The following is a 15,194-nucleotide window of genomic DNA, read 5'->3' as shown; positions in this document are numbered from 1 at the left end:
AAGGATTTCCTGGGAACTAACTAGAGTCTGGTAATAGTTTTTCCGTCACGTAGACAAAGACAGAACTTTTTGACTAGAACCTGAGGCTAGCCATGTGTGGAAACTTGGAAATAAGATGCTTTCTTTTAACAATAAGGATAATTAACAGATTACAAAACACTCTGAAGGACTGGGAAACACTAAATCAGGGGTTATGTAGTAATTTTCTTAAAAAAAAAAAAAGTTCCTGTTCATGTGTAGAACTTTCATGGTTTCATTTATGCAGGTAAGTATAATGAGCATGTCTTGTTCCTAAATATGAATTTCATATCTGTTGCCTGAATTTATCAGATTATGATAATGAAAAAATACTCTGGTTGTAAATAGTTTGAACACACAGGAAACTGTTCTCACTCCTGAGAAGTAAAAGTTTCTGAAACAATATCCATGTTTGGAGCAAACAGGATTTGAAAATTCTTTTTTAATATTTTCATATTGAACATGTAATCTTTCTTTTCAGTCTTCTGAGATGCATTTTTTTTAAGGAATAGATTTTTTTTTTTTAAGAATAGATTCTCTTTTGTTTTAAACCAATCATCAGTGTCTAAAATTTGACAATGACTTGAGATTCTCCCAGTATGGAACCATTTAAAATGTGGATAAATCCCAAATATAAATAAAACTCATTAATTCAGCTCTCAAGTCTATGAAGATTTGCAGGGCTTTAATGCTACTTACTGTACACAGAAAAATTAACATTTTTAAGAGCTTTATCCAGCCCAGTGGGACTGCAGTGGATTGATTTCAAACACAACCGCTGAAGCGAACACACTACCTTGTTTTTTATTACCATATTTCTACCCATGGGGCAGTGTTCTAATTCTAAATATTTATTATGAAAACCTGTAGATCAGTTTCTAAGAAACCAAGATCTCTCTTGATAGTTGTCCTCTGCGGCAGAGTTAAAACCCTCATCTTCAGAAACTCTCCTTGTAAATAGTGCCAAATTCTGGAATCCCACACCTTCAATATTAAATGTAAGATTTGGTACTTCAAAGGATTTTTTTTCATCCCAATGAAGATAGAAGAACTACTAGAATGTCTTCTTGTATAGTCATTCTGTAGATCTAGGTTCTGTACATTAAAATTAGAAATCCTGCATTATCCCTGAGCTGTACATAATAATTTATACCTCATTACACTACTAATTTAAGACACTGATCAGTTGTGTTTGTCTTATCTCAATTTAAGAGATGAGGAGATGGAAAATTCAAATTCAATTTTGAAATATACTAAATCAACAAAGCCATTGTTTCTTTCAATTGTGGAAATAAATTCTGGTTCTTTGTTTTAGCCCTAGATTCCTTGGTCTGTTTAGCTAGGCATGATAGGGTGTTTTCTCTACATGGGTGCATTTAAATGCTATAAAACCTTCCCTGTGAAACTGCTTTCAGATGAGACAAGCATCCACTTTTGAATCATTTTCAAATTCTTTTCTAATTACAGGCCTCCTTTTCAAACATTCTTTTAAACATGTGAACAGTCTGTCTCCAGTGTTCCAATTTTGGTCTAATATTAGTTTATGTACACCTCTTTAACACACTTATAAAAAGGCCTGTTCATTGCAATACTGTACTGAGAATCAGGTAAGAGGGGCTCACATGAAGGGCTCGAGCACCCTTTTCATCTGCTATCACTGCTGAGGTTGTGAGGACAAGCATTTCTTATATCAGTTGATTCTTGGCATCAGTTTTCAATTTTTAAGTCTATCATTAAGCTAAATCATGATATAAACACATAATTGATTTGAAAATAAATTCCCTGCATATGAATATTAGAATCCATAAAGCCTTTATTTAGGAGTCGGTCTGTTCACTTCATAAATGGGTTGTACATGAACTACAAATAAAGTTCTTTACTCTTCCTTCCATTTTGTTTCTGGTCTAATTTTATAAGACCTTCTTTAAATAGTCATAATGGCTCAACCAAAGCAGTTGCAGCTGGCAGAAGAGCTGAAAGAGTTGAACCCAATTTTATGAGAAATGAGGACCACAATATTGGTAAAATCTTGCACAAATTTTGTCCAAAGATAACAGCTACCATGACGTAGCAGCTTTACGAATAAGGCACGCATAAGACCCAGATTTTAAAGAGAAGCTCAATTTGTTTTAATCATGAGACATCCCTTTATTTAATATCTGAAATAATGCACACAATTCACCTCAACATATGTAGCAGCAGTTCTACTGACCTGAGTTTCTTTAAATGCACAACAGTAATTCAGTCTCACAGTTATAAATAAGAGCATTTGATGGCATAATTAATGAGCTATGTTAACTTTTATGTGTAAATGGCTCGAACTAAAAATTACATTCTTAAGCCTTTAGTGCTTAACTTTGTAGTATTAATGATGTTTTTATGTACAAAGAAAGATGACAAATGACAGTCCAATAAATCTGCATATATGCTCTGCTAGAATACATCCTACTTTTCTTCTTGCATGCATTGTAAACTACACTACTCTCACTTCAGTCAGCTAAAAAAGACAACTGTTGATTATTGTGGTGATGTAATTAATATGCAGTTTAGTTACTTGAAGTTATTTGAATTAATTTACATGCTACTTCCTTAATGCTTTTTCTGGGAATTTGATCCCGTCCCTAATTTGAAGGCAAAGGTGCTAAAATGAGTATGTTCTAAAGCAAATGTGTCTTTTTCTTGATATAGACCAATACCGGAAATAGAGCCTTTCTTTCATTATCTTATTTATTAAAGCTCTGAATACAAAATAAAACCCTATGATCAGTCTCCTCCTTGCGTAATTCTACATGAGACTTGCCATAAATTTAAAATTAAATAATCCACTGTATTACTCAGTCTTCATGCAATATTTTACTATATTGTTTCTAATCAAAATATTTTAGTATTAAGGCCACATCATTCCAAAAAAAAAAAAAAAAAAAGGAATTTTTTCTTATATGAGTTCTGGTTAGGAAAACTTACAATTTTTTTTTTTCTGTCTCTTCTCCTTGCTTCATTAAAAGTGGGATGGAATAATTTGCCAATCTTATCAGATACGGAATAGTTTTTCAGTTAATATGCCCATCAGCATCCACTGTTTTAAAAGGGCCATTAGTACTTCCATTTTTGTTTAGATGGTTTAGATCTGAAATTTTCACTCTTCATTGTGGTGCTGCCACAAAATTGGCTAAACTAGCAAAATCCTTGTGTTTTCTTTTTATTCACATCAAAATTGCCTTCCCCACTGACTGCCTTCTCCCTTGCCCATCTGGGAGATTGGATAAACAGAAACAATATCTCAGTCACCACTACACATCATATCTAAACTCTCTGTGCTGTAACTACCGCTTTAAAACATCAGAGATACATAACAGCACAGTCTTTTCTAAGTGCAGACTTCTGCAGAAAACCCATTAAATCCAATCACTAGCCTACTGTGCAGGCATTTTAAAAAGAGTAGCCATCAATAAACACATTATTTAAATTCAATTTAACATTCTTTTAGAGTCAAATAAATAATCAATGTATTCTGTGCGCTAACTAAACAGAGGTACCAGGGGCCACAGTATTTATTAACTGTAAGAAAAGTTCATTGGCAGGTTTACTCTGAGCTGCTGTAGATCTCAGCACTGGTCTCAGCACAGAAAACATGCAAAAAACTAATGGGTTGTTGCCTAAAAAACTTGCAGTGGAAATTCAGGAAGAGTTTTCTGGAGGAGTATGTCTACTTTGGTATATATTGATGGAAAGATAACAATCCAAACTACTAACAAATGATTTAGTTGTCATGTAACATTTTAGCACTTTTCAGTACATCCAGGAAAAAAATAAAACAGACCTATATTCATACTTGATTTTTACATTGTAAAATTCTATTCTTCTCTTAAAACATGATGAATAATTGATGAGATAATTTTATATGCTGGAAAGTAAGAACACATTCAACTGTGCTAATTTCTACTGAACAATTTTTCATATACTTGGGTGTTTGAAAGTATTTGTCAAAAAGGATGTATTAAAACCCCCTAAATCTTTTAGAAAATGGCAATAATTAATATTAAAATTCTAACTTATTTGAAATATAAGGTAGAAAACTACAGTGCTTTAAAAGAGCAGTTTGGTAAATTACCATCCTTCATCCTTATTGATCCTAATGGGAAATTTACACCATTATTGATTTCCTTTCTGATGTTATTGCTAAACTAGGTTCCAGTGTCAAAACTAGAATTTGGTCTGAGATCCAGGGAATAACTGTTATTTTGTTATTCAGACTGATCTAGTAGTCCCAATACTCATCTTTGTTAATTGAGATTTGACCAGATGAACTGAAATGTATTACTTCTACAAGGTTGAGACTGAATATTTATATGCAGATTAACAGAAAGATTTTCTCCATTAAACTTTTTCCTTCTCATGTAGTAACACAGACATCAAAAGAAATACAGATTGGAAAGCTCCAGTTAGTTGGTTTGGGGTTTTGTTTGCTTGTGGGTTTGTTGGGTTGTATTTTTTTGGGGGGTGAGGCTGTTAGTTTGGTTTGTGGTTTTGTTTGTTTGTTTGTTTTTGTGGGTTTTGGTCGGGGTTTTTTGTTTGGTTTGGTTTTGTTGTTGTTGTTGTTGTTTTGAGGTTTTTGGGTTTGTTTTTTTGTTTTTTGTTTTTTGTTTTTTTAATCAGTGAGTGGGTGTGATTTTTTCAGAACTACTGTGACTGTTGTATGCAAACCTAGAATCCCCGGCAGGGCTGTATGGAAAAAGGGGAGGGAGGGAAAAAATTTAATGTAACATTCCAGAAGTCTAAATATCTGTATGTTTTGTTTTACTCTTCAGGTTGACTGCCTTGTGTTGACCGATTCTGTGTAAAACCAAGAAATCTTACAGTTCATAAATATCTCTAAAAAAAGTTTCTAATCTGACTATACTGGCATGAACTGTTTCACCATTAAAACATATTTTCCTGAATCCAGTGTCAAGAATTTTGTGAATAAATTAAGCTAATGTTATAGATATTCTAGAATAATGGAATAGACCTAGGAAAAGGATATTTTAGGAGCACACTGAATCCCCAGGGCTATAAAATCTATTTAGAAAGATATTAAAGTAGTGGTATTTTAAGCAATCTGAGCTCTCTTCTAATGTATTTAAACCTTGCTCACATACTTAATTTAAAAAAACTAGTGGTTTTTTACGTTCTTTTAGATGTAGTAGAAAATTATACTGTGGGTCACAGTGCTTCCTTAAGTGAGTTCTCTCACTCTTATGTTCCTGTCAGTTTGTGATGTGCTATGAATGAAGCCTTTATGCCTCTTCAGCACAGTAGGCTGTAAATTAATAGGTGCAAAGAAAGCAATAGTGTTCTGTAAATTAAATGTCAATTTAGTGTCTCTGTACTTCTCACTTCATACACGACTCACATGCTGGTGTTAACAGCTAAGTGGCCTCTGTGTCCTTACAGCTAACACAAGCAAGAGATTATATGAGTTCAGTCGCTACTATTAGCATGAAGTATATTTACTCTCCTATCTATTTTAAGGTCAAAATCCTTGCAAAGCCTTCAGCATACTTTTATGCATACAGATACTAATATGTATTTTATATATATTATTTAAAATGAAAAAATGACAAGAGAAAAGTGATGCATTTCAGATATGCTTTCTTCAAACACAAGCCTAAGAACTTCTGCAAAATTTCTATGAGAGATATTATCATAAACTAAACATATTAATTGAGATTTGTCTTTGCAGTGGGACACTATACAATCTTTTTTTTTTTTTAATCAGAATAACCTCAAGACTATATATATATTTATACATATATATATACACATATACACATATATATATACACACAACATATAATAGGAAGGACTACCATGGTCCTTTTTCCCTCCAACACTTCCTTTCTTCCACTGCAATGCCAGCAACTCAGAGATCACATACAAGTTTTGATGCTAAGATTTAAACTTTTTTGAAACCACTACTTGCACGTTTTTTTCTTTTCTTCATCACTGCCATTTCAGCAATTAGAATCTGGAGGTTTTTCACTGCAAATAGCAGAGGTCATCTCCTTATACAATATATACTACATTAATTAATCTAGACAATAACAATAATAATAATAATAATAACAATAACAACAATAAAAATAATAAACTCAACACCCAGACATGCTCCTCTGTATCCAAACAATCAAAATTATGCCACTAGGATTCTGAAAGCAAAAGGAGAACAATGCCCAGGATGGTGGAAATAAATGTAACCCTGTCTTAAGATACCAATTTCCTTGCAGCTTTGCTTTTTAAACTATAGTCAGGCTTCATCTTCTCTCCTACATAAATTTCAGGGAGGGTGAACTGTTCACTACAGGTCTTATCCACAGTAAATATATATATAGATATAGATATAGATATAGATATAGATATAGATATATACAAATTTATTTATTTATTTATTTATTTATTTATTTATTTATTTATTTATTTCCATAGACTCTAAAGATACTGAGCAGTGTTCATTGTATTTCCCCAAGCCTGCTAGCAATTTACTTAACAACTGTGGATAATTCATTTTTTCAAGTAGGCATTTGAATGCCTGAAGAAAATCCATTTTGGAACATAATGATTTTGATAAATAAAGCCAAGTACAAGATATATCATCGATGATATCAGCTTATTAATCCTTATTATCAAAAACAATAGGAGTGAAGAAGCTGTTTATCTGTGTACATTTGGGTTTAGCAACTGCTTTTTAAAAAATAAGAATTGGCTGTAGACACTGAATTAAAACTTGCTATTTCCCACTCAGGGAATTTTAAAAGACTCTGGAGAGCAATACTTTTAGAACTAGAGTACAGTAGTTGTCTGTATGACATGTTTAGTATACACAGCTGATGTCCTATGCAAAACACTCTGCCAATTTTCTGTATAAATTCCCTAATACGTGAGTGGGGATAATCCTTTCTGAGACTGTGCTTAACAGCTCTGAGACCAGTGAGACGTTCTCTCCATATCATACAATTCCACGGGAACTCAAGTTCAGCACTTTGTTTGCAAACTTTTGATACACCATTTTGATTGTGACTAAAGCACACGGTTGACTTTTTAAAAAAACTGCTTGGGGGTATATGTTTTTCAACCCTTTATATACCTTGAAACTATATACTTTTGAAACTAGGATCAACTATTAATTTTCCTTTCTTTTTTTGGGATAGCTTTTAGCAGATTATAAACTTAAACCATTTAAGACAGCAGAAATGCTGAGGGAGGATGCAGAAATAAGACACATTTGTGGGAGTGAAGAGAGCAGCAGGAGCATAGGTATTGCCAACTAAAAACAACTAGGAGAAACCCAGAGAGACAAGCATCAGTACCAAAGGCAGAAACTGACAGGACTCAGAAGATGGGGAAAAGATGTATTCCACTGAGCCTTTTAAAGGGACATAGTGTTTGCCATATTACCTATTTGGGGGATTTTTCTGTCATTTAATCAGTTTTCAATATGTAAATCCCTTCTGATGATGTCTGCTATAGCAAGAGTTTGAACGAATTATGTATGGAAGAAATTTGTTAGTAAAAACGTATTTGAATAACAGAGATTTCATTCTAATAACATAAATAAACATAATACGAATTAAAAAGTCGGCAATGTTCTGTCAGGATCACCATATTTTCCAGTATTACAAAGCTCAGGCACACAATCTACATTAGCCACTCACCTTGAAATTTTCTTGTCCTTCCAATGTATCTTGGGGGTTTAGAATGGAACAGTGCTCTATGGTAAATCAGTTTTAAACATTTTTGTGTTGCTATATATATTTAATAGGTTGGGTTCAAGTGCTGGATAACATTATTGCTGATTTTCACATGCCATGAATTATGCAATTTTCACATGGTAACTGACAACTTTGCAACATGAAAGTCAATGAAAATAATTTGAGGGTAACTATGCAACTTGTTTTACTAAAAAAACCCAGTTCATTGCAGATCAGGTGGACACGTTATCCAGTAGAGAAGCTTACACTTATTGGTTTCCTAACCAAAACAGCTAATAGGGGAAATCCAGTTAAAAGCTAGAGAAAGATAACAGCTTCCAAAAACTAGTAGGCAGCAAGGGAACCCTTTACCACTAACTCCAAGACAAGCATATGACTTGGCAGAATTTCCCTGGTGACACAAAAAAAGAAGTGATGGTCATGATGTCTCTAAAGAGGCTAGAAAAGTAAGCAATTACACATAAATTAATAAAAATTTAATCATTTCCTCAAATGAAAAAGCTGGACTCTAACTGCTTTCCCTTTGTTGCATGGCCCTGGCATATCTTTTCTCACCTGATGGAGAAGGAAACAAAAAATAGTGCCTCTTATTGGCACAGGTATGTCCCAAGCCGTTTTCTGGTGTGGAACTACTTTATTGAAGGTGATCCACAAGTGATACATCTTCTAACAGTAAACCAATAGATGGTGCTCTTTAGCTGTCTAATTATGCAATTCTGAACTAAACACCCAGCTCAGATGTCTGGATCTGCTGCCATGCGTGTCTATCGAAAGGGTGATCCAGACAACTCCATTACCTCATGCATTACTTTGCTATAGGCTTCTCACAAAGAGGGTGGTAATTAAGATAACAACATACCTACAAACAGGACAGAAAGCATGCAAATTGAAATCCTACTATTTGAAATATATCTATGTGTTTGGGCTGGTGTATTTAGCTAAGAAACACAAAATAGTATCCAGCTGTTATAGGAGTTACTCATTAACACAGAAACAAGAAGTGAGTTTCAGATGACTCTAGGTACTTATATCAAATTGTATGCCAAGATTATAGCAATTCATTAGTGCTGCTTCCAAATCATTCTCACATCCACCTACATTTTTATAGCCTTTCATGACGATATTGATGGGATTTATAAAAAAGTCAGAATAACCTTAAGGTAATTTTAAATAGTATTAGGAAATTAATTTAGACTAAAAAGTATGAAGTGTAGTACATTCTCCTGCTTTGGTAAATACTGACAAAAATGTGAAGGATATTAGTTTTGGGTTTAGATTAGAGCACATTAAGATAAAATCAGTATTACAAGGTCAAAGAAAAAAACTTTTGAACAAAATTTGTTCAAAATTTGCATTCCACATTAAAACATAATTGCAGAATTATTCTTACTATCATAATCATCTTTCATGCACAGTATAACAGTCTAAGATATTTTGATGATCTTGTAAAAATTATGGCCAACCCACACTTACATAAAAAAGCCTGAGTTGGACCTATCTATGCCCATGTGAACGCTCCAGCGTTGCCTAACCTACAAATAATAATAAAAACCCCCAAACTTCCATCTCAAGGAGGTGTCTTAGGAAAGACTAAGAGATTTTCAATAGAATGCTTTTCCTAAGTAATAGATTTCTATTTCAAAACTGTGCTCAGCTAAAGTCTGGATTTCTAAGATACTTAAGATACTTCTTAACACTGTAATTAGATCCAACATTGATTTAATTTTAAGTACCATATAACTTATGCAGAGGTGTAAAGGGGCATGTTTGGAAGTGTTTTAGAAGTTATACTCAATGTTAAGATTTTTTTTTTAATGTTCTAATAATTAACAACAAAGGAGTCTTTCAGACCCAAAAGATCAACCATTTGGTGAACTTAGAGATGGGCTCCAGACATAGCAGAGGCAGTCCTTCTGTTGTGCTCCTACAGGTACTCTTTGTGGCATTGCAAGCAATAGCTTACCAACTCAAACTTGTTTTGCACCTACAAGTCCTTATGTATTAGCAAACTAAGAAAATTATTCAAATTCAAAAAGATTTCTTTCACCTACAATCTAACTGATATTTCTACTTGTTTTACAGATTAAAAAGCTTTTTCTATGTCTTTAACATTAAATTTGCACTGATGTTCTTCTTTTTAAGCCTGTTGACCCTTCTTTTGATTGAAAGCAGATTTAAAAATGTGATCACCTATATTTATTCAAGATCCACAGCTATATAACTACTCTCTTCTTTAAAACAAAACAAAAAAAAACCCAACAAAAAACAGAAAAAAAAAAAAACCTGCCCAAAACAAACAAACAAAAAATCCCCAAACAAATGAACCTTGAATAGCTTTAGACCTTCTAACCATATCATGTAAATAATATCTCTTAACTTTTTCATAAACTAATTCCATTAGGATGGACCATATGAGTGATTTTAGAAATATAAAAGGGTAAACAAATCACTTCTTCCTTATCAAAGTATTGGAATTGCTAGAATACTGAAACTCCTTCTAACCTTACTGATATGTTTTGAGAGGGTAATCCAGATTAGTATATGATATTGCATCATACACTAAAAAACCAAAGAATAATCAGCCTGAAATTGCTTTCTTAATTCTTGCTCTCTTTCTAGCTTTTACAGTGCTCATAGATGTGTCTTTTTTCACTTATTCCACAGCAAGTATTCCTTTAAAGGAAAAAAACAATCCTAATTACCAGACCGTGCTAATGGAATATGTGACTCCTAATACAGAATTAATGTCTAAAGCTGTTGACATGATGCCAGATACAATAAAAGGGAGCAATTACAAAAAAAAAAGTCACATTTTTAGATGATAACACCCCTAGACCATTAGTTTTAAGTATGGAACAACTTCCCATTTAAACACACAGCTGATTTTAGCATATTACAGAATGCACTACATTTAGCATGGCTCTAATGTCGCTATGGTAACTGTTCTGGTTTAAATATAGCTGAATGTGTAGCTTCATTCCAAATTTTCCAAAAATCCTTTAAATATTTCTTACAAAACTCCCCATAGCTTCTCCAGAATTTCATCAGTTATCCTGTACTAATCCTGCAGTGGTATCACTGCTGCCAGTATTGTTCATATTATCTTCACCCATGACATGGAGAGTGGGATAAAGGGCACCCTCAGCAAGTTTGCTGATGACACCAAAATGTGTGGTGACATTGACGCACCTGAGGAATAAGATGCCATCCAGAGGTACCAGGACAAGCTTGAAAAGTGGGCCCATGGAAAATTCATGAGGGTGGGAAATGCCAAGTATGAGGTGTTGCACCTGGGTCAGGACAACTCCTTGTGTCAATCCATGCTGGGGGATGAACAGATTGAGATCAGCCCTGCTAAGAAGGGCTTGGGGGTGATGGTGGATGAGAGGCTGGACATGAACTGACATTGTGGGGCCCCGAAAGCCAAATGGGTCCTGGGCTGCATCAAAAGCACCATAGCCAGCAGGGAAAAGGAGGGGATTCTGCCCCTCTGCTCTGCTCTGGTAAGTCCCCACCTGGAGTGCAACATTCAGCTGTGTCTCAGCATAGGAATGACATGGAGCTGCTCAACCAAGTACAGACAAGAGCCACAAAAGTGATTATGCTTGAACACTTCTCAAATGAGGAAAGGCTGAGAGAATTGTGGCGGTTTCAGCCTGGAAAGCGTGGGCTCTGTGGAAATCTCATTTAAGTTTTTCAGCACTTAAAAGAGTACTTTATAAGAGAGGAACAGATTTTTTTTTTTTTTTTTTTTTTTTTAGCAGAACCTTGATAGGACAAAGAGTAATGATTTTAGAGGGTAGATTTAGACTACATATAAAGAAGACATTTTTTTGACAGGGAGGGTGGAGAAACACCAGAAAAGGTTCCCCTGATGTGGATGTCCATCCCCAGAAATATTCAAGGTCAGGACTGAGGAACCTGATCCAGTTAAAGACATCCTTACTTACAGTAAAGAGGTATTACTAGATGATCTTTTAAGGTTCCTTCCAACCCAGATTATATTATGATTCTATGATCTTAGGAACACACAATAAATCCAGGTTTTGGTGATCAGTGATAAATAATGATCTCCAACACACAGAAAACAAGAAGAATGTTGAGATTGAATTCTAGGAGAAACAAAATTCTTATTTTATCTCTGTTCCAATGTATAGCTGATCAGTATCATATGAGATCAATGCAGAATGTATCCAATGCCTTCTGCTCATATTCTCCTTCATCTATTACCAGAAATCAAAAGCACAAATTTGTTGCAAAGTGTCTTGTAGAGTCCCTTACACAAAATCAAATGGATGTACTTTTATTATCTGTAGCAAAATTGCATTAGTTCTTCCCCTTCAAGATTTCAGCTTCTAAACCTTAGAAGCCTTAAAAAGAAAACTTTGTCACTGATGATTGTTGTGCATGTCTGTGCATGAGTGAGAGGCAAGGGGGTACTTACAGATTGTACTTCAGACACACATGAGCACTTAATTTGATACCAAACTTCACTGACTGTCATTAAACAAATTTGCTCATGTGGAAATCTAAGAGAGTAATCTCGTGATGATGTCTTTTCCTGATCTTAAAAAATTGAGAGCCAGACATGGTTAAGGGATAAAGGGTTTTTACCTTGGTATTTAATAAGGATCCTTATGGTGCACCATTTTGCCAAGGTGGAATGTGCCAAAATGCACACACACGATAGATTACATATACAATTTTATAAACCTTACAAATTATCATTTCTAACAAGAATGCCTCAATGGGAGGCCTGGATGAATGGCGTGATATTCCCCCATCCATGGAATTTCCCCCTGCATGGGCCAAATCTCCAGTTTACAGGATATGTTCTAGAGGGGACCTTGGTTTCCCAAGATAGCATAGGGCTTTCCAGTCTCCTACTACAAGGCCTTTAGGATGTTTGGTCTCCTGGCCTAACAGAAAACTAGGACTAGGATAAATTATCAGACTTAAGGAATTACAAGTATGCATGCTAAGAATACTGAGGATACATAAAAGCTAAATGAAAAGTATGTAAAAGAAAAGGCAAAAAATCATCTTGGCATCAATGACAGAGATCTACATGTGTCTTTACACCAAAAGTTTTACATAGTTGCCAAATATAGTTACCACATATTTTTATTGATAGATTTTCAAAAGATCAGATGCTAACTAGAACTTAACAATTAATAATATATTGCACTGTCTAGCTGGTATGACATCAAAAAACCAGTGGGATTGCTTCCTATATCTAGAAAGGCATTCTGGAGGTCATAACCATCAGTCATCTGTGAAAAGATCTAAATTTTTCCAGGCTAAATTTTATAGCAATGGTGCATATGTCAAGCACAAGACATTCTGAGAGATGAAAAGGATGAAAAACCTGCATATGTAGGCTGCAAAGAAATCATAATACAAACTGTTCCACAACTTAATCCGTTCCCACAGGCAGAACTATCGTCTTTTACTCAGTACAGAGAATGTAGATTTAGTATTAGAATTACTAATCCCTAATATTGCTAAGCAAACAGTTTTAACATCAGCTAACATAAGATACTAATGCTTGCAATACATGCATACATGTAGTAAGACTGAATTACAGCCTGTTTAGAATGTCATCTTTTAGCCGTCTATATATTCTTGTTTTACTCAGGCTGACCTTTGCTCACTACTTTCATTGCTGAAGTAGAATACCATAATAAGTCATTCAAGACACAACATCAGAAAATGCTCTTATACTAAGTTCAAATATGTAACATGAATTAAATGCTCACTGATAAGATATCTTACAAATAAAACTCTGGCAGATGGAGTAAAAGAAGAGGAAGGACAAAGACGTGGAAAGAAACAGAAGCAAACTATTTTTTTTTCAGTTCTGAAAGGTGAAAGGGACCAAAAATAAAAGTGTAAAAAATGGTTATTACTAACAGGTAGAAAATATCTTAAATATCCTATGATATCTTTTCAGATAGGTACCAAAAATAGAAAAACAGGAAGTGAGATCTTTACAAGATCTCTGGCTTACCATATTGATGGTGCTTCTGTTCCACTGATCTCTAGGAAGTCATATCCTTCCTCTAACTGGAAGTCAGTAAAGACCAAAGCAATGGTGTCTCCTGGTTCAGCCAATATGGTCCAGGTGCAATCAGCATTATTCTCATACTCAGAAGGGAAGTGTGGACTTGAAATAATTCCACTTGTCCCACGTAGTGTCCCTCCACAAGCTCCTTCAGCTGACGAACAGAATATCAATTACTAATGGAGCTGCACTTCAAACAAGTGAAACAACATCCTTTTTTCTGCCTTGGCAAATCCAGCTCTTCTCTACCCACTTAGGACACATAAATATATGCACACACAGAATAAAATCTTATCCAAGCTAATGGAATGGAATATTTTGGAATATTTTGAATATCCAAGCGAATGGAATGGCCTTTAAGCATCAGAGGTTTTTGGTTTGGGTTTACTGACTTTTTTTCCTTGTTGGTGTCACTTCAGCACCAGGCTAAACAAGAATGAAGGTTAGCAAGGACACCTATTATGAACTGATTTGGAGAACATGGTTCTGCAAATGTGTGCACAGAAAAAGCCTAAGAAAGAACTGGGCATAAATCACAAAAATGCAGTTAGACTCTATGATACAAATTTTAAAATATTGAAACATTATTTTCTTTCACTTATTTCTTATAACAAAAAAAAAAAAAAACCTGCAGGAAAAATATTCTTATAGATTTAAATGCTGTCCTAAACTAGGAAGCATTAATAACATTTTACTTTCTTTTCTCTTTTTTTTTTTTTGTTCTGAATCACGATATTTACAGATGACAAATGAATTCAGAAGGTTTTGCTGCCAGATGGACCTTCCAAGGTTCATGCATCATCAGTTAATAACATATTTTCAATGATTATTAACATTATTTTTATATGAAAAGCATAGGATTTTTTTTCCTAAATCTTGAATGTTAGTTAATGTTTTGCCAAAGGATTTAGCAAATGTCTTGTATTTTCCTTGTTCAGTAAGATTTCATTGAAAGCCTTAAAAACTTGCTGATTATCAGCAGTACCTGATATTAAAACATATATTTAAGAACTCCCAAGAAAATATTTCATCCATACAATTCATTGACATAAGAAACTAAAAATTCATCAGGTGGCTTTTGCTGTTTGATAATGTGGCTATGAAAGCCAAAGCAATAATAATTTAAAATATTTCTGCATAGGAGACGGAGCAGAAGAAAAGCATTTTTTTTTTCTGTTTTATCATCTTTTTTTACTGCTACTATCATTAGGTATTATTTGCATACTATACGTGCATGTGGAGATTCAAAAACACATACCTTGGAAAATTGCACAACACAAGGAACTTTAAGCTTAATTAGGATAATAACTGAATAGCTAACTAAGACAACTGAAAAGGGTAGGAGTAGATCTGCTCTTCTCAAT

General features: G+C 34.2%; 1 protein-coding gene across 1 annotated transcript in view; it reads right to left on the bottom strand.

Moving 5' to 3' along the window:
- The window catches only part of CSMD1 (CUB and Sushi multiple domains 1), a 1,082,532-nt gene that overhangs the window by 507,037 nt on the left and 560,301 nt on the right, over positions 1–15,194 (bottom strand). Inside the window, exon 5 of the mRNA XM_066179810.1 lies at positions 13,777–13,984. Coding sequence (XP_066035907.1) covers positions 13,777–13,984 — 208 coding nt within the window. The remainder of the gene's footprint in view (positions 1–13,776; positions 13,985–15,194) is intronic.

This window comes from Chamaea fasciata, unplaced genomic scaffold, assembly GCF_029207755.1.
Source record: "Chamaea fasciata isolate MVZ Bird 193981 ecotype frontalis unplaced genomic scaffold, bChaFas1.0.hap1 SCAF_3, whole genome shotgun sequence".
NCBI classification, from domain to species: domain Eukaryota; kingdom Metazoa; phylum Chordata; class Aves; order Passeriformes; family Sylviidae; genus Chamaea; species Chamaea fasciata.
Note: the sequence above shows the minus strand (reverse complement) of the source record. Positions and strands in the feature narration are given on the sequence as shown.